General features: G+C 42.8%; 1 protein-coding gene across 1 annotated transcript in view; it reads left to right on the top strand.

Annotated features, from left to right (window-relative positions):
• The first annotated feature begins 3,672 nt into the window (after positions 1–3,672).
• The window catches only part of GRID2 (glutamate ionotropic receptor delta type subunit 2), a 765,483-nt gene continuing 751,054 nt past the window's right edge, over positions 3,673–18,101 (top strand). The window contains exon 1 of the mRNA XM_074589573.1: positions 3,673–3,869. Coding sequence (XP_074445674.1) covers positions 3,782–3,869 — 88 coding nt within the window. The 5' untranslated portion in view covers positions 3,673–3,781. The remainder of the gene's footprint in view (positions 3,870–18,101) is intronic.

The following is an 18,101-nucleotide window of genomic DNA, read 5'->3' as shown; positions in this document are numbered from 1 at the left end:
TGTAGACAGCAGCTCAGGTCCCCGGCTGACTCGGTTAAGGTGGATGTGAGGAAATAAACATTAGATGGACACTTCCCCCCGGCCCCCGCATCTGTTCTACAAGAACATCCTTTCTTTGCTGCTGCTCTAGGCGTTGTAGTAATGTGCAACACTGTAATAGCTGATCAGTGGAAACATAAGGTACATCAACCATTAACCACATTTTAGTTAGACTACTAGAAAGAAGACAGCTACTCCCTGTTGTTAGATTGGCTGGTCAGTGGTGGCGCTTCTCCCATGGATGCTAATGGTGGAGCTGGAGTGATGTTGATGTAACTGAGGACATTTCGAGAGGGAAATTGTAGTGAAGGAAGAACAGCATGGCTGAACCCTGTGGGACTTAAGTTTCCGAAGCGCCTCAGGGCAGCAACCGCTGAAGTCCTGAGAATGGTGCTCGTGGCTTATTAGAGGCCTGCGTTCCCCTTGGTCTGCTTACTAGTCTTTTCTCTTTTTTTTTTTATAGTATTTTCACAGTATCAGTAACTCCTGTTCTTTAATTCTTTTTTTTTCTAACTTCAACTTTTTGCAAAATCTTACCATATATTCAACAGAAGAGACCTTTTTCAACATTTTTCTCTGATACCTTGAACTAGCCATATAGCATAAGATTTTTCAGTCTGTTTAAACGGAAGACACCAGTTTTTGTTTTTAATGAATAAAATTGAAGAGAATGAAAGTGAGGAAGTGCAAATTATTTTATGTCCGTGGCAGACGCATAAGAAGCCAATAACACCTTCATTATTTAAAGTAAGCTTATTTGAATTTACATTTTAACTTTACTTCAACTTTACTTCAGTCGCGTTCCACTGGAATTATTATTCAAAGCTACACTCCAAAAGCATTTTTTATTAGTTACAGGGTATTTGTGAGCTACAAACGCTTGGCTGTGCCTCCTGTCCTGTTAAGTATGTCTACAGACTTAAGCGAAATTTTCCATTTAGTGTGGCCAATTCAGGGTACTGGATGCTTTAAAGAGCCAGTAAGGATAGCTGGTTTCTAGATAAGGCCTCAAAATTCTTAGTATTATCTAAACTGAGGATTAAAAAGTTACAATTTTCCAAAGGTTTCTATTACATTTCCTATTCTGCCTACTGTGCATCGTACATTATTAAAGAGTACTGCTCTGACATGCCCCCCAAAAAAGCAAATTAACATTTCTTGTGAACTCCATTCTTTTGTGGAGAAGTAATAATGACTCAAGCAGCTCCAAAAGCTTCTCATATGAATCAGAATTTATTACTTGTGAAATTAATGCCCATTAAACTCATTGATACTGTGCATAAACTGTCATTTATAGAAAAAAGCGCCTTTTTTACTGTTTGCTGTTATCGATGACAGATCTATGGCTTGCACAGAGTATATGGACAAATGCAGCATGTGAGTGAGATAATTAGTGAGACTTTTGCTTCTTACTGCTCATCATCTTTTGTTCTCTTTAGGTACCTTTTCATTTGTCTCTTATAGTCAATTTTAATTGTGATTTTTTACAGCTCTTAGAAGAGAGAGAGCCCATTCTAGTCAGTGAGAAGATGAGCTCTGCCTTGTGCTTTGGATTTGGCTTGAAGCCTTTTGAGTGTTACCGTTTTCAGGGGTGTACTCACCTGCCAATGTGGACATAAGCAAAGTATGGTCTGTGGCATTTTTTATAGATTCAATTATTTTGCTCCTTAACACTGATTTAGTTTGTCTTTTCTTAAAAATCTTATTTCTTTCCCTTGTACTAAATCCTTGAATTTTGTAGATATACAAGTGTGCTTGCTAACTAGTCCCATGGGTAAAAGAAGACATATGCAAGTCAGGAGAAAGATTAAGTTCATCATAATCTTCTTGCATATAAGTGCTATAACTAAGGAGATGCCTTCAAAAAAAAAGGTTCTTTCTGAAGAAAAGGTGTTGATCAACCTCTATTTAGACTTCTGAAGGGACCAGCAGGTCTTATCAATGGCTTATGTGAGTTTAGGATATAAACACTATGATGGAGCAATTCTTTGACTTCTGCATCCTGTCTCTGCTGTGACTAGAAAATCAAAGTGAAAAGAAAGTGTAACAAGACATAAAGTGGGGATTTAGACTAGTTATAGGAACATACTTAACCTCTCTGTGCAATTTTCTGTCTGTGTAATGGGGATAATGTATTTAACTACAGCACAAGAAGTCTGTGTATTAATCAGTTAATGAATTCACAGTACCCTGAGCATGAAAAGCGTGCTCTAAATGTTTTCCCACAGAAATTTCTCCACTACCTAAAGAGAGAGGAAGAAAAAAGACAATTCATTGCATTAAAGAATTGTGAGAATTCCATCAAGAACATAGATAATTAAAGTAATATTAATAGATTTTTAGGTCTTCATTTTCCCCTTGAGGCTAGGTGTCCCTGATTTTTTTCTTTTTTTTTTTTTCCTTTTCCCCTTCAGCAATGTCCCTGACTCAGTTGTCAAAGACCGAGGAGCAAAAGTGCCCATCTAGCTTTGAACTTGATACCTGCAGTGGAGTTACAAGGTTAAATAAATGGGGTGTTTTCCTTTTTTTTTTTTTTTTTTTTTAAGCTGAGCATAACACTTCATAAAGATCTTCTCCCCCCTCTCCCCCCGGCCCCCCTTCCCTCCCCCAATGTATTTTTAGGCTGTATGCACTCCTGCCTATGTCTTTTCCTTAGTCCCAGCTGAAGATTTCAAGGGAGATGAGAGCTCTATTTTGTTTCTCCCTCGTATTGCAGATAGGGGGAGGAGGTGGTTATTAGAGAGAAGCGCTCTCGCTCGCTCTCTCTGTTTCTCCCTCTCCGGCTGATAGCACTTATCTCTCGCTCTCTCTCCTTCTCCTAGGTGATCCATTTCTAGGCAACGTGCTGGCTGGTGCTGGAGCTGCCAGCTCTCTCTGCATCCCACCAGCAAAGCGAGCTCCAAAACCAACCTGCAGACCATCATCTGCTTTCTTCTGCCTTGCTCCGAGCACTCCTCCTCTCGCTCCTGCCCTGGCCAACCACTACCTTGCGCGACAGAGACAGCACGCCGGGCTTGATTTGCAGATTTCTTTCTTTTTTTAAAAAATTTTTCCTCCAGTTGTGGGAAGCAATTTTTTTTTTTTTTTTAAGCGAAGGGTGGGGGGAAATCTCTGCATTACTATCTGCATTACCTTGAAGTTCACTTTGTTTTTTGGCCTCCGGGGGGGCTTTTCCTGCAGGAATCTGGTTGCTGGAAGGGGGATCGCCTGCTCTCCCGGTTGCCCGCTCCTCCTCCCTCGCTGAAGGCGAGCTATTTGCTGCGGGCTCCTGGGGCTTCTCTGGCCAAGAGGGGTTGTGTGTGTCTGTGCTTGGTGTGTGTGCGTGTCTGCGTGTGTGTGTGTGCGTGTGAGCCTGTGCGTGGTGTGGGTTGGAAGTTGCCGTGCAGCAGCCGGGACCGAGCGGATCCCTGGACCCGGCGGAAGGATGGGGATTGTCTGACCAGCAGAGGCGTCCGCTGCCCGCGCCGGCGCCCGGGCTGGATGGATTTGCTGCCGGCGCTCTCAGCAACTCTGGTGCTGCCCAGGAGCCCCCCGAAGTGACGCCGGGGTTTCGCCGAGGAGAGAGGCGCCCGGAGCCCAGGGCTCGCTCCCTGCCCAGCCGCGGCCGTGCGCCAGACACCGGGATTTACGCGCTCCTCCGGCGGCACCTCAAACTCTTGGGTTTCCTGCGCCGCGCTGTCCTCCGCGGTGGCACCGTTGGGCGAAGAGATCTGTTGTTACAAAGCCTGGACCTCCGGAGGAGATGGAAGTTTTCTCCCTCATCCTGGTCGTGTCCGTCTGTTGGACTCGAACCTGGAAAGCGACGATTGCAGATTCAATCATTCATATCGGTAAGGGGGTGCTGCGTCTGCCGGTGCTGCTGGACACTTTTCCAGCTCTCCTTTGCAACCTTCCCTCTCTTGGCAGGCTTCCCCCGCTCCCCCCGCAGCCCCCGCTCTCTTCTGTCCCTTGCTTCCTTGCTTTTTTTTGTTTGTTCCCCTCTTATAATCGCTTCCCACCAGGATCTTAGGCGTCCTCTTTTCCCCCCTACCGCTCTGTGTAAAGGTTTCTTGTCGGCGGGGTACGTGCGTGCTTTAGACCTTGAGGTTTTGCGCGGCTGACGATCTAGGGGGGCCAGGGCTCGGACACTTCCCCGGTCCCTCCCCGCAGCCTCTCAGCTCCAGCCTGCCTTCCTTCTGCCCCGGCTCGCCCTCGGGCCGGGGGGGACACCAAGCCTCCTCGTATTTCCCACACCACCGTGTCGGCCACGCAACCCCCCCTCCCCTCTTCCTTCCTTCACACCCCCCCTCCATCCCGCCTTCCTCTCCCGCGGCGGAACAGGTGGTTTGGCAACGTGAGCGCTTCCTCTCCCGCGGGGGGGGGGCCGCAGGGGCGGGGGTGCTCCGGCTGCCCCGCGCCCCCCCTTCCCGGGCCGCCACCCCGCCGGCCCGGCCGGGCGCCTCCCGCGGCCGCGGCTCCCGGGAAGGGTAGCGGCCTCCCCCGCCGGCGGCGGGTGCGAGGCGGGGGGGGCAGCTGGCAGCGGCGTCGGGCCCCCCCTCCCGGCCACGGCGGGGCAGCTCGGGTGATGCCCACGCACGGCGCTGCCCGCGCTCCCACCCGGGGAGAGGTCGCCGGGGCTTCCCCCCTCCCCGTTATCCGGAGCCATCCCCTCTCGGCGGGCGCATCCCTGGGAAGCGCCGAGCCCCGCTGCCGAACGGCGGTTTTGTTCCCGCGACCGGCGAGAGCGGGTCGCCCCCCTGCGCCGGCCGGGGATGCGCGGGGGGAGCCGAGGCGAGGCGAGGCGAGGAGGGCGCTTCCCCCGCGGCCGCTCGCCCATCTGCAGGCACCGCACGCAGGCGGAGCGGGAGCCTGGGAAGGCGGGGGCGGGCGGGCGGCCGGCGCCGCGCTGCCCCGGGGAAGGTGCATTTGGGGGTAGGGTCCCGCCAGGGATTTGGGGAGGTCCCCGCGGCGGTGCCGGCCCCGGCCGTGGGGCAGCTGCCGCTCTCCCCCGGGGGCTGGCTTTATAAATATGTCTGCCGGTGCCTGTCGTGGGGATCTGTAGCGGGTTTCTGTGAAAGGGGAAGCGGGAAGAGCCCGGCCGCCAAGAGCTGTCCTGCAGGACACCGAGATTTGGGCAGCGATGCGCCAGCCCTTCGTGCAGCCCTCCCCACCCCCGAGCCCGCGGGCTACCGCTCCCCTTGGGTACCGCAACTTTATAGGGGTCAGTCCTTAGGGCTGTGTGCGACTGGAGCATCAAATATCGCACAGGGCTTTATGCCCTCCTTTTAAAGGGAGAATGACTTTTTCATTTTTAATTCTTCCCAGTTGTAGGCTGTTAAAGCGACAGTAGGAGACGGTTACGTTGCGATTTCTTTCTTAGGAGCTTGTAACAAACTGATCAGATCTTAGGATTTGGGGGGAAATTTTGACTGTGTAGCAGATGAAGAGTTTCTTTGCAATCCCTTGTCTCCCATCCTCCTGGCTAAAAGGAGCGTTGCTGGGTGAGCTGCATGCCTTTGCACTAGCATCAAGGGAGACGATACCTTTTCTGTCTTTGTGTTAACGACAATTTTGTTTGTTTCACTTGTTTACATATGATGGGTGCAACACATTCTACCACTAATGTTTTTTCTAATGCCATTAGTGATTAGATACATCAACACAATAAATCCTCATTGAAAGCAAAAGAAAAGCTCAAAGTAGTTTTTTCTCACACGATTAATTTGTCTTGAGAGAAAATTAGTACAGTTGACAACGGGATTACCTCTTTATAGACTGGTTTACGTTGCCATGAAAATGGCAAAATGATAGTTGTTACACAGAGCTTTAAATCTACTAAAATGAATACACTGAAAATAAATGACCAGAAATTAGAACTATTTAACACTAAATGGGTAGACAGATAAATATTCCAACTTTGTACGGCTTGCAGATGAAAATTTGGCTCCTAGTAACACCACTGTATTTTGTGACCTGGATGTTCTGACCCCCTTTTGCTTTCTTCCACTTGTACTGAGTAAACTTATGTATAAAATATTTAGACATAAATAATAAACTGTATTTATTATATGAGTTAGCAAAAGCAGTAGCAGGCTACTCTATGAACAAATTAACTGCAGAAGAATTCATAAAGCCAAAGAAAAAACCAAAATGCTCAGTTCAGGGGGAAAGAAATGCTACCAGAGGTAGTACCGATGCCTTAGGCAACAAACAAAATAAATGCATTATCTTTTTGTCGTTCTACAGTGTTAAGATATTCAAGTAGAAAATATTTTTCCACGTTTGGGAGGGGCAGGTGGTCATAAGAAATAACACGTTACCTGTGCGTACCCTTTTTCCGATAGCATATACTTTTTCAGTATAATGCACTAACTATCTTGCTTGCCTACATGTTATTTGATGTGTTTCCTGTAAAGGGATGTTTTCTGTATCTGTATGTTATCAGCCATCTCTTAGACAATGACAGAAAATCTTAGAATTTAGTGAGTAAAGATTAATGACTTGGTGATGGCAGTGGGAGGGGTACAGTCACTCGTATTTATCTGTGATACGCTTTTTCATATTTCTGTTTTCTGAATGGTTACAGCTGCTGGTGTTGATCATTAGAGCAGGTCTGTGTGTATGTAAATGTACACATTTAAAAATAAACGTTTCCCTATCTCGTATTTTAAACATTGGGAGGGCTGCTTATAGTCTGCACGTTTCCGCTGCCCTGCTATTATAAATAGGAACTGGCAGTTCAGAAAGACTACATTAAGCACTCTTGTGAAAATGTTGAAATGAATCGACTCTACTGTAATTTTCCTTACCCCTATATAAAAAAGAAAGGGGCAGGGTTACCATGTCAAAACTGTGCAATTCTGTATTATGCTGCTTCTCTCAGCCCATGCATTGATTGAGTAATTTCATCAGCCCCACATTACTTGATTGCTTAGAAGTTTCCTAATGATCTGTATGCTGTAGGAAGAATCTGAAAGTCGTGAGTGGAATGGCAATGATTTTGTGTTTTATGAGGCTATTCAAAAAGTCGCTCTGATTTATGTAGCTCGAAAGCTACCAAGTCTTTGAGATTAGCCACGCTGCCTGATATTTTCTTCATACATCAGTCGTCCCACACTCCTCACTCCCTAAACAGGAGTTTAGAACAGTGCTTTAATTAAGCAGGGATTAGGTGGCATTCCTTGTCAACTGCACAGTTTGTGTATGCTTTGTATCTTCTACAGCTGATGGTCTCATGCATTTATATTTTCTACTTTGTGCTCATTTTTTTCCCCTTGATATGTACATCTGTATGTGCATATGGTTCCTATTGTGCCTATAGAAACATATATGCAAACACGTGTGTATTAGGTGCAACAAAATCACCTAGGGCAGTGGTCACACAGTATGGTACAAGAGTATTTGTATTTAGTATACACTGAAGTATTTTTAAAGGCTAATTCATTGCAGCAGTGTGCAGCAATAGTTCAGGCACCCTGATTACTTCAAGTTGCTTTTTTTATGTTTATCAGTGGCTTCAGTCATATGCAGTCAGTTGCATACTACCCTTAGCTTTTTTATTTTCAATGGCAAGTTCAGAAATATATACAATATATAGTTATATATATTACATGCACTTTGGCATATATTTATAAATATGCTTTTAATATATATAAAAATATATGTCTACTATATTTTTTTTCTGAGAGAGAAAATTAGATCCGCTCTTTCCTTATTCCTCTTAGCTTTTAGACTTTACAAGCCAGGACTGCTGCATTCCTTGTGTTAGGCAAGTTCCCAGCATCGCTGGTTCATACTTTTAAGCTCTTCTGAACCATGGATAATAACATCATGGCAATTCTGGCATGTGGCCTGTTGCTTACTTCTCCTGTTGATATGGTAGTGCCCTTAAAATGTACGATTTTTTTTTGAAGGAAAGGGAGTCATCTAGCTTGATGGTATGCACATCCATGTTTCGTCTGGTAAGCTGTTGTACTACAGTGCAGCTTGGCTTGTATTGTGTTGTGTATTGTTAACAGGAATTTAATTTGCTGCGCTATTGGTAAAGCTTCATTAGAAGGTACGTAGTGTATGCCACTAACTGTTCATTACAGTATTCTCACATACATTTTGTAAAGCGCAGGACAAGCAAGCAAAACAGACTTACTAAAAAATGCCTATGTGCCTATAGTGTCCACAGATGAGAGATCAGGTCTCTGTTTCTCAGGCTCTAGAATGTGCCAAGGTTACTTATTTTAAACATACATATGGATGAAGACCTGGAATACAGTGCACTGTGGCTCAGCAGCCAGTGGGTTTTATTAGTAACTATGTTCTACTTAAATGCACAGCATGCATGGCATACTCTGTGTTTGTATGTGCGCTATTTCTTAAACCGTCTCCCAGGTGCTTAGATTTGTGATAGCATTTCAGTCCCTGTAACGTGTTTTAGTGCTAGTTACTCTGCAGCTAAAGAGGAATAATTTTCCATGCCATAGATTACGGCTTGCTATCCTCCGAAGGCGTGTTTGCCATTAGGTGTCACTGCTTTCTGGAGTGTTTCTTAGTGATCACCAGGGCCTGATCCAGTCTGTCATAATCCAGGTGAGTCACTTAGCTGACTTCAGAAGAATTTTTTAAACTGAGCCCGTGGATTGCTGACTACAGCAGGTGGCTCCTTTTCACGTTCTTAAATAATTCTTAGAGTTACTTGAAGTTCTTTGTCCTTGATAAAGACAGAGAAAAAAACCCAACCATCCATTTTCAAGTGGTGTCCTAACAAATGCCTGACATGGCAATCACTGCTGCTGCTGTGCGCTTTCAGATGAGTACTTATGGATGCACAGAGTCTTTACTCTCACAATGCCATCTTTGAAAAAACACACTGGAGAAAAATCTTTTAAGACTGTGACTACATAAACCTACCAACTAAGGTTCATTTAACTTAATGAACAAAGGCATTAAGTATGGTTCTCTTCCACTCCCTGGCCCTGTAAAGCAAGCGGTATTGGCAGGAGATGACTTTTGTAAGCCATTAGGTTACTCCCTAGATATAGACTTGAACTCACATCATTTTCTTCCATTTGATATATAGCTATCTATAATCTGCCATGACAGTCTGTTTTTTGCTGAAATTTATTGGAGGCTTTTGCCTTTTGAGGTTTGTATTTTTACTCTTTTTCACTGCTACTCCATTGACAATGCTTGATTATTTTTTTTCAGCACGTTAACAATGATTTTAAAAATAGTTTATATGAAAGAGTAGTTCTATTTGTCTATCCATTTCTATTTAATTTTCCTAATTACCTGAATTACATATGACAGCACGGTAAAACTTTCTTCATCTACACACTCTCCGAACATAGTTTGTGTTTTATATCTTCAGTGTTTAAAATCTTACTAGACATAGACAATTACTGTGGCTGTTTGGACTTAGAAGTGACCAATAGGAAAGGAAACAGATTCACAAAATTATCTATATTCTGAGCAAATATGAGAAAATAATCAAACTCTGAAAACATGTTATGTGAGTAAATTATGACGCATGGTAGCTTCGTATGTACAAAATGTTGACTTCGGATGATACACTAGTAATGAGGGGAAACTCGGATTCCTTTCTGCATCTGCAAATTCAGATGTCATTTTTTGTTGGTGTGGCAGTGTTTTTTTGTTTTTTGTTTTTTTTTTTTTGTTTGTTTTGTTTTGGTTTTTTAATTAGATTTGAATTCAAGGAGGAGTAAGTTATTATCTAACCTAGTGAAATTGGAAGAAAACTTTGATTTCAGAGGCAGGGCTTGGCATGTCTGTCAAAACCTGGATGGCTCCACACCTGTGCATCCTATAGGCCTTACAGTCCCATTTATGGCTCCGGTCATGCTGACACCCATCTCCGAGAGCCCGTTTGTTTGTGCTATCTAGGCGTGCCAAGAGGCAAGTTATGACAGTCACAGCCCAAGAGTAAAGCATAACACACAGTTTGCCGGCAAACTGTTGTGGTGGCTGAGAACTGGGCATGAAAACTCATGTTTCTCTGGGGCATTTTGTACTCTAGACTGATCGATGGTCTAGCAACTGGCTTCCTGCTGGGCTTCTTGGATACAGATGTGATTTCTTCCCTTCTGTGATGTTATTTTGTCTTCCTGCGTTATCTGCTATTTCCCTTAGCAAGTAGGAGTTGACCTGTTCCTTACAGTAGTTACCAAAAGGAGCTACAGTTGACCATGGCTTTGTTGCTCACCTAGGCTAGCAGACTGTATTGGAGAGGGTGTAATACTGAGCTGTTGCAATGTGATACTTGGCATGGAATATGTGCTAAATGCATGTTAAATAAGTGTGGCGCTGTGCTAATTAAACCATCCTCAGCACCAGGTAAGGAAGGTCTGGGCAAAACCTTCTGGGCACAGATTTTAGCTGGCTCATGCATTTGAAGCAGCACAAGGAGAAGAAGTGCTGTTGTCTCCACTACAAACTAGAATTTAATTGTCTAGTCTTGATGTAGAAGTAGTAATTTAAACATAGAGACTAAAATGGAAGCACCTAGTGGAAGAACGGGTGAGGAAATGGTGTGTGACTTGCTGTGTCTTTCTGTACTTCAGTCTCTTCCCATGAGCACCTGCAGGGCAGTTTCCTCCGCTGTTCTTCATTATAGCAGTCAGGCTTTGGTTCCTGGTTATTGTTGGCCAAGAGGTTGTGAGAGATGATGGAGTAAGGGAAAGATTCTTTTGTGTCTGCAAGCGCTGTAATTAATAATGGTTTATGTGACTTGGAGAGTTATAACTGATCCGTGTAACAGGGAGGACACAGGCTGAAAGTGAAGGTTAGTAGATGAAATGTACTGGCGTTTAGATGACAGTTATGAAACTTGGCAAGGGAACAGGCTCGAAATTGTGCAGTGCTGTAATTTTGTAAGGTTCAAAATTTATATCCTAGTTTCAGTGATAATACACTTAATTCAGAGAAGGCGGTATTTTGTATTCTGTATTGTACCACAGAGTGCACTTCAGCTGGAGAGCCTTGTTCCTGCTTTGGTCTGGGGTAACCGCATCAGCTCAAGAAGGCATATTCTGTGAGCTCTGAGTGTTGCATTAAAAAAAACAACACAACACCCACATAAAAAGTGACTCTTGCTTAATGAGAAAGGATAATATAGTAAGTACAGTATTCCTCTGTAGCATTAAAGTTGTAGTGGAAGAGATGGTACAAATACTGGCGTTTTAGTCAACTGTAAACTGATGGATTTGTATGTGCAGGGTTAGATTTAAAGGAGGTTCCCATTGCACACATTAGTTCTCGAATGAGTGGGAAGTAGGGTGGTAAAAAAGACGAAAGGGAAAAAAAGTCTCCTGAAAGTTATGCTGGGTTTATCTGACAAGCTATGCTCAAGAGGAAATTGAAAAAGAAAATGAGTAAAAATGCAAGGAGGGGAGGAAAGTAAGATATCAAAGACGAGAGCCACTAGTTCTCTCTGTTTCTTTGGAGCTGTATAACGTTCCCATAAGTGCTATGCTAAATGGAAAAGTTCTGAACCAGAAAGGGGAAAATGTGAAGACACAGAATTTAAATGAAGAATTATATGTGTATTTTAACCTATTAGATAACTCTCTGTGCTGAAATGCTAATTATTCCTAATTGTTATATTTGCTTTACCTATGAATAAAATATCACACATCTAATAAAATATGCAGTGAAAATCACTGTAAAATTCCTCTTGGAGCCTTTCATGCAGATTTAAAGGATTTAATCTCTTATTTCTTCATTGCTTTTTAAATCATTAACTTTCTATAATCAGTTGGATTGCCAAGGCCAATATCTAGTGAACCTAACAATAATTGCTTGTTTTGCAGAACAATTTTTTGTTAGTCCAACCATATCTTTCTCAGAGGCTTAAATCGAGTTGGTGATTTCATTATAATAATTCACTTGTGATAAATCAAAATCAAATAGCACCACTCTGGTGCCGTGGAAAGTAGCTCTGGATGAGAGCTACAGAGAAAGCAGAGGACAGCGTAGCAGCAGACCTGAACGTCAGGCCTGGATTTGCTGTGCCTTATTTTAACATATACAATCTAACAATGACTCTTTTTGCAAATCCTTTTTAAATAGAGAAATGAAAATGTGCACAGGGCCGGCTTCCCTGCCTTGGGACTCCAACTCAAAACCTGTGTTCGGGACCCAGAGCTGATGACAGATGGTAACTCGATTTGTTTTTAAAGTGTGCAGGAGCTCAAGTCTGACTGACTGCCAGTCGAGCTTAGGGTCCTGAGCCATTGAGATGTTTTGAAGATGTCAGCTGCCTTTCTCAGGTGACAAGAGACTATTGCGCAGTTACCTCACTGATTGCAACCAGTATTAAAAGTTGTCTGGCAATATACCACGGGCTGAAAGCACACAGTGGGGACATCTTTGGACCAAACACTATTAAGCAAGGATATTTGCTGTTGTGTGGCTTTTGCCTTCTCGCAGTCTTTACAGTGTGCAGCTTAAACATTTGAGAATGTTTTTAAACCATTTCATGTACTGGAGAGTTGATAAAGGCAAAAAGACATTAGAAAAGATCTGGTTCTCACTCCGCAAAGCCACTGTAGAGTACTGGCAGTGTCCAGCCAGTGCACAGGACGGGCTGTGTGTTAAATGGCAAGTGAAAGGCAACAGCTATTATTGGTCGTATTAAAATACATATACTTTTCCCTTTCATTATTTTTATTCATTTATTTCTCTCTTGTATTCCAAGTTCATGGCAAGCAGTTGCGATGGTTGCTATGATCTATACTCTTAAATATCTGTTGTTTTTTCTGTCCAGGAAGAATAAAGTTAAACATATCATAACACAAATATCTGTTATTTGGACAGATAAAGCTGCTTTTTATTTCCCTGGAATTCCACTTATTAGACCTCTTTTGAGACAAATATACTCCCAAAAGTTGGGTTTTGTGCCTAAAGCTAGTCTTTCTTCAGCTCTCCCCTTTGTGAATGTATAGGGCTAAGCATTATTGCAGAATATCCATTAATATATTTGCTATCAATATCTTTTTAAATGTACTACTCGGGTACTACTTAAATTTCCAGCTCCATGATACAGATTACTAATTAGCAATGGGGTATGTATTTATGCATGTATATACAATGTATAAACACATGCTTTTTCTGTAATCAGAGGGATTGTTCTTTTTGAAAACAACTGACTGGATTTTTCTGTAATTGTGGATGATGTTAGTTTCTACCTTTAGTAACAACACAGAGATTCGGGAGGCTTTTTACTTGCAGGAAGTCATAACGTGAATACAAATCGTGAAACGGCACCCCACTGAGATAGAAGCTGTACAAATATGAAACAAAAAAATTGGCTGTCAGAAGATTTCAAGATGTAGTAAAAGAGAGGGCTTGGATCTCTCTGCGACTCAGACAGTTTGTACACCAGGAGACAAAGTTGCAGATCTTCTGACTTCTTTTGAGAGACAGATTCATTCATTCATTCATGTTCGTGAATGATCACTCTAGGTACGAAGGAATGAAAGCACATAGATATGTCTACAGGGATGTACTGACAGGGCAGATGCAGCGTGGCTGATGTCAGTGCTTCCCTGGCTTTGGGCACATGCTAACAAAAGTTACAGTGCTGTGAGGTAAGAGAGTTGATGGGAAAGGAAGGCCAGCAATGTGTGTATAATCATTACCTACACTGCTTTATTTTATTTTGCCAATTGGTTAAATTGGCAAAATAAAAACAGTCGTTATCAGCTGACAACATGTTACTCTCTGGCTTTACCTAGTACAGGAACTAATGCATGGTTATGCACATGTGCTGGCTGTCTCTTCGTTTCTCTTGTTTGAGCAAATATTTTATAGTACATTTTTGGAAGAGGTCTAGGTAGAAAGAAAAGAGCCCTTTTTGGTAAGGTGGAACAATATATGTTGCAAAACGCCCTACTATGTTTCAAAGAGATGTTTAGATATAATCAGTGATTCTGAAAGCACCTGCAGCCTTGTTAGGTAGCCTTGCGGAGTTTCTAGAATGTTATTGAAATGTTACTGAAACAAACTAGAGAAATTATTTTTCGAGTTCCTTGGAGTATGTATCCTGTTATGGAATTGGACTGCATCCTGGAGATAGATGAGAAACACCCATCTACTTGAAAAAGTTCTCTCATTTTTGCCAATGCTGCTAAGAGTATAGGGACTATGTCAAATAAAATGGCTGAGGGGAGTGAGCAGGAGAAAAACATGGCCTGCATACAGTATATAAGCTAGACTGGGAATGATCAACAGCACTTGGCAGTCGCCATCACAGAGGGTGATGTCTTAGGGACATCATCAATGCTGTGTCTAGCTGCAAGGAGAGGGGGAGTTTGCAGGTAAAGGACAGCACGAGTAGGCAGGAAACAAAGCGTTGTTTGGGCTTTTTCTGCAGCAGAGAGGCTCTGGGAGCAAGAGTAGTGCGGGGAAGGTTCTGGTGGTGCCTTCTACATGAGAGTTTTGGAAGGGGGTGGAGGCTTGTGGTTCGCAGTGGTGGGAGTTGGGTGGAGACGGGATGCAGGAAACATTTGGAGGGGGCTGCCCTGAGCGATGGGCCAGGCTAACCTTGTGAGAGTGCAAGATACTCCTAGGGAACAGCAGGTAATGTTACACTCATGTGGGCTGGAGACTGGACTTTCAACATTTGTGACAGGCCTTACAGAAGAGGTATATGTGTATGCGTATAAGGAAAGTTGGGAAATCCAAAGGAGCGAGGCACTGGAATGACCCAAATATTACTGAAAAGAATAATAATATAATGCGAACGATGTTTTGAGAACAATATATCTAGAAGATAATATTAAGTCTTAAAGAAACTAAATTACAGATTAGAAAATGGGATTGTTTCTCCCTGTCTAGCCTCTATAGTTTTGTGTTTGATTTGTGTGGTGGATCTTAATAGTTTTTTCTTTAGCTGATAATTGTACCTAGTTACTTTGCAGAAAAGCAAGATTCATTTTAACTTTGTATTGCCTACTACTGTTGTACACAGATACAAACAATGAGTACTGCAGTGTTGTCTTCCACCCCACTGCTCCCAGGATAACTCCGAGCGTGTTGTACCTCCCTGTGCCTTAACATTATCCCTCTGATTAAATAATCTTCCTTTGCTCCCTTTGTGCAGCGTTTTACTGTCGGTCTGTACTGTGCCTCCGCGTAGGCTCCCCTTCTGTGGCTGATGAGTAGGAGGAAGGGATGCGCACAGCCACAGCTTCTGCTCCATTGACTTTTGACCTAATTTAGGAAGGAAGGAAAGGGAAAATAATGCAGCGTGCTTCTGGATTCACAGCCTGCGGTGTCTTCTACAGAGTGAGAGGGGGACCGCTGGTTTTCTCCTCCTCTCTTGAATAGCTGAATAGCTGCATTAAAAGTTACACCTCTCTTCAGTGAAGTGCCGGAGTGGTGAGTGGATCTGCATTCACACTTATCTTGTGGCATATGTCCTCATTGGGGCTGTTGAGGTTAAAATCTGGTTTTCTGTCAACACCAGCCTTGTCCAACCCCCATTTAAAGCAGCCAAAGGGATAGCCATGGACTGTATTTCCTCCACAAGAGACACAAAAAGAGTTGGGGATAGTAGGCTTAAAAATATTTTTCTGTTTGAGATCAATGATCTCTAATAACAGGGCTGAATGACGTATGGGAGGGAGGAGGCAAATACTTCCTCAGGGGAAGGTATATAATGATAGCATTTGGAAATTGTTATTGCTAAAAATCATCTGCAGAATTTAGGAGTGAAAAAAAACCCAAAATAAATAAAAAAAGCTCTTCATTAAAGTACCATGGGGTTTTTTTTAGCATTTTTTTTTAAAGGGATGCATTTTTCCCCCCCATTTTTTGTAAGACTGCCAAATGTCCCTGAGGCTAGAATTAATTGGCTCTTTGTGTTTTGTCAAGTAAGGAGTACAACTGTTTTCAGAAAATACTAGGTTTATAGACTCCCATCCAGAACATGAAAGGGAGAGAGAGGCTAACTTTATATAAACAAGGTCCTTGCATCATTTAGTACCACTAGCTTGCAGTAACAAATAGAATATTGAAATTATCGGTGTTGGTGCTTTGAAAGCTGTTAAAGTCGTCCCTGTAAGCCCCATCTCTTCGTTCTGCCTAATCCTCCCTGTAGCACAAGTGTGTGCTGTTTCCTTTCCCTCTCACCCCCAGGCATCTGCAATGAATAATCAAATGTCTGCTACTTAGGAATAACCAGCATTTAGGTTTTAAGACAGGTTCAGGAGTAAGTGCCATGAAGAGGTATTTTGTTGTTAGCGTTGCTTTAGCAATACAACAGAGGTTATCGGTTGCGGTTTGCTTCACAGATTCCCATTGACCATTTTGGATTTGAAGATGTTTTATCATTTTTAATACTGCTGTTTCAAAGGACGCTTTTCCTGATGTTAAGAAGTCAGTGGACGGCAGCAGATGCAGATGTAAGCTTTGAAATGGCTCTTTTATGGAGGGGTTTGAGGAGTATGTCTTGGAGCCGTTGCATTAAAATTCCAAAGTGTTAACTTAAATGTAATAATGCTCTGACAAAGTGCTACTACCATCTGCTAGTGAGGATTAGTACTATTTAAAAATCTTCATAATTCCCAGAAAGAGCAGAGGAGTCACGGCGTGAAGAAAAGCCTAACTCTTAAATTAGTATTTTAGTTCAAGGCACCGCAAACTCTTTGTGGGGACCACTGCCTACTAGAGACTTTTTCACACTCTCAGCCTACATAAAGGAGTAAATATTTGAGGTATGTGGCTAGTGATGCCTGTTTCTAACAGTTTTCAGCTTGGCCCCCAGTTTTGCAGTAGAATCCTTTCTATTTACAACCACTTCTCATTCACAGCACGGTAACAATTCAGTGATAACTAAAAATACAGTTTGTATGGCAAAATCACAAGGGAATGTGCTCACCATGGGTATTTAGAAAGCTTCATTGATAAGCCATTCCTTATCATTTAGCTCTCATGAACTGAGAAACAGCTCTTTGCTTAGTATTCCTATGGGGTTTTGACCACCACCTAAACACTCAGCCCTTTCTGTATGTGAAAGTCAGTCTACACTTAGAGGATGATCTGCTGCTGGAAATGCAGAACATCTCCATCCCCAGACTTCTCTCAGCCTCACATGAAGAAATAATTCAAAGTCTAGGTCTAGTAAGAAGGACCTGTTCCAAAAGCCAGCATAACTTACCAGTATCTGTTAGGAAATGCTTTCTGTGACAGTATTAAGGCCGTTTTATTCATATACATGAACAGCTAAATCTTGCACAATATTTAAAGAAGGGAGCAAGAAGAGAAAGCTAGTAATGACAGACTACATGTTGATCACCTAGTTTAGGAAGGATTTTGGAGATCCATATTAAAAGGTATATTTTATAGAAATTCTGGTTGAGAAGAAAAGGGAAAATGTCGCCAAGCAGAAGCATTTTTGGTGTCTTTCTCTTCTCTCCTAAACAGGGTTCGCTGAGTTTTATTTATTCACAGTCTTGCACGGGCTATAATTAACACTCTTAACTAGCTCTGCAGAGAAGTAGATCATATCTCTCATCTGCCTTTAGCTTGAAATAATTTTCATCAATATTTCTTGCTGGGGTACAGGTAGTGTGTGTGTGTGCGCACATATGCCTGTTGGTACAATGGTTATGTGGTCCATGTAGCTAAGACACACTAAGACCAGCTCTCCTGGATGATATACCAGTTCTACATTTTATTATTCTTTTTTATTATTTTTCCATGCTGGAAGTACAACTGGAACGGATTGCTTGTTTGAAGAGTCCTATCTCTTTCACCTGTTACTTTAGGCGTAAAGATCTTCACCTCTTCCGTACTGCTGCCTCTCAGGAACCCACACTGCTTTTCTTGTTTTTCATGTAGACGGGCTGATCACCCGTACAGTTACTTGCTTGAGACTAGTCACTGTAGAGCCAGGGTAAATGAAAGATTTCTTGGCTGTCTATCGCTCAATCCAAGCAACTATGTTGTCGTGTACTATCACTGAGAGGTATTTTTGTTTATCTGATGTGAGAGAAGGAGTAGAGAGAGCCACCTTCTATTGTGTTAGCAAATGTCTATCTGAGGCATGGGGAACAGAGACTGTTTGT

This window comes from Larus michahellis, chromosome 5 (assembly GCF_964199755.1).
Source record: "Larus michahellis chromosome 5, bLarMic1.1, whole genome shotgun sequence".
NCBI lineage: Eukaryota > Metazoa > Chordata > Aves > Charadriiformes > Laridae > Larus > Larus michahellis.
The sequence above is the reverse complement of the archived record's forward strand: the minus strand, read 5'-3'. Positions and strand labels throughout refer to the sequence as shown.